The 1,097-nt window shown below is 35.0% G+C and overlaps 1 protein-coding gene across 1 annotated transcript in view; it reads right to left on the reverse strand.

The window, feature by feature from the left end:
• LOC104724383 (apoptosis-enhancing nuclease-like) overlaps positions 1-1,097 on the reverse strand; it is a 4,668-nt gene that overhangs the window by 1,398 nt on the left and 2,173 nt on the right. Inside the window, exons 5-6 of the mRNA XM_010442861.2 lie at positions 700-1,059; positions 496-576 (exon numbers count right to left, since the gene is read on the reverse strand). Of these exons, the coding sequence (XP_010441163.1) occupies positions 496-576; positions 700-1,059 (441 nt within the window). The remainder of the gene's footprint in view (positions 1-495; positions 577-699; positions 1,060-1,097) is intronic.

Consider the following 1,097-nt stretch of genomic DNA (forward strand, 5'->3'; position numbering starts at 1 on the left):
AGGATAAACTTTTGGTTATGCATGAATCAATGATATAAAATATGAGGTAGAGAGTAGAGACAGATAAATCAAACTTTGATATGGACGAGATATTCCTAAGATTATCATCGCTTGATTTTATTCGAATTTTTAAGAAACTTTTTAAGCTATACGCATGTCGTATACGTCGATCAAAAACACTTATAATGATGTCAAAAGTATCCATCGGATACCTCCTTTACGAGCTTAGTAGCTCGTAGTTGTTGCGTCCGAACATCATCACATACGAGGTTTTTTATTATTATTTACAAATAAATATATGTATGCATTCATGGTTTAGTAGATATACTATATTTCTTCAAGTTGAATCATTAATTTAAGATAATCATGGAATATTGGAAAGTCGAATTATTCGATATGATCAATTAGTACTCCTTTTCAGTAATTTATAATATCATATGGAGATGGAGAATGCTAACTTGCTAACTATGGAAATTACAAACAAAAAAAACTTACCCGAGATAGGCTTGCGTTAGGTACTTGAGAGAGTTGCTTAGCTTGCTTGATTTCATCAATGGAGGGTATTGCGCAATATCTCTACGAAAAAAGATATTATATACTCTAATATATTCATATGAATTCATATAAAATATATAGTGGTAAGTTTTTTCTATCATGAAATTAAGACATATTATGTGTCTAGCAAAAGTATTTATTTACCTTATCATGGAAGAGGAATATTCAAGTTGAAGAGAGTCAAGATGGTTATCAAGTCCATGTCCGACTAGAATCCTTGCTTTCCCATTTCTTGGACGAATCTTCCACATTGGTTCTCCATTACAAAGAAACTCTTGAATCTTTCTCTGTGCGTGCTTCAATGGCATTGCATCCCTTAGATTCTCAGGTCTTATCCCTGTTGTCTGATACCTATAATTCGTTACGGGCATCGTTGGCTTCACGTAAGTGTGGAACACAACGTTTTCACTCTCATCCGTAATACAAACCCTTGCACATAGGTCAAGCGATCCGTCACTACCTCCTCCAACCATCTTGCATGAGAGCGCGACCACACGAGGTGACCTCGAAGAAGTGTAGTCGATTATAGCGTTGTCTCTTAG

The sequence above is a fragment of the Camelina sativa genome, chromosome 11 (assembly GCF_000633955.1).
Source record: "Camelina sativa cultivar DH55 chromosome 11, Cs, whole genome shotgun sequence".
NCBI classification, from domain to species: domain Eukaryota; kingdom Viridiplantae; phylum Streptophyta; class Magnoliopsida; order Brassicales; family Brassicaceae; genus Camelina; species Camelina sativa.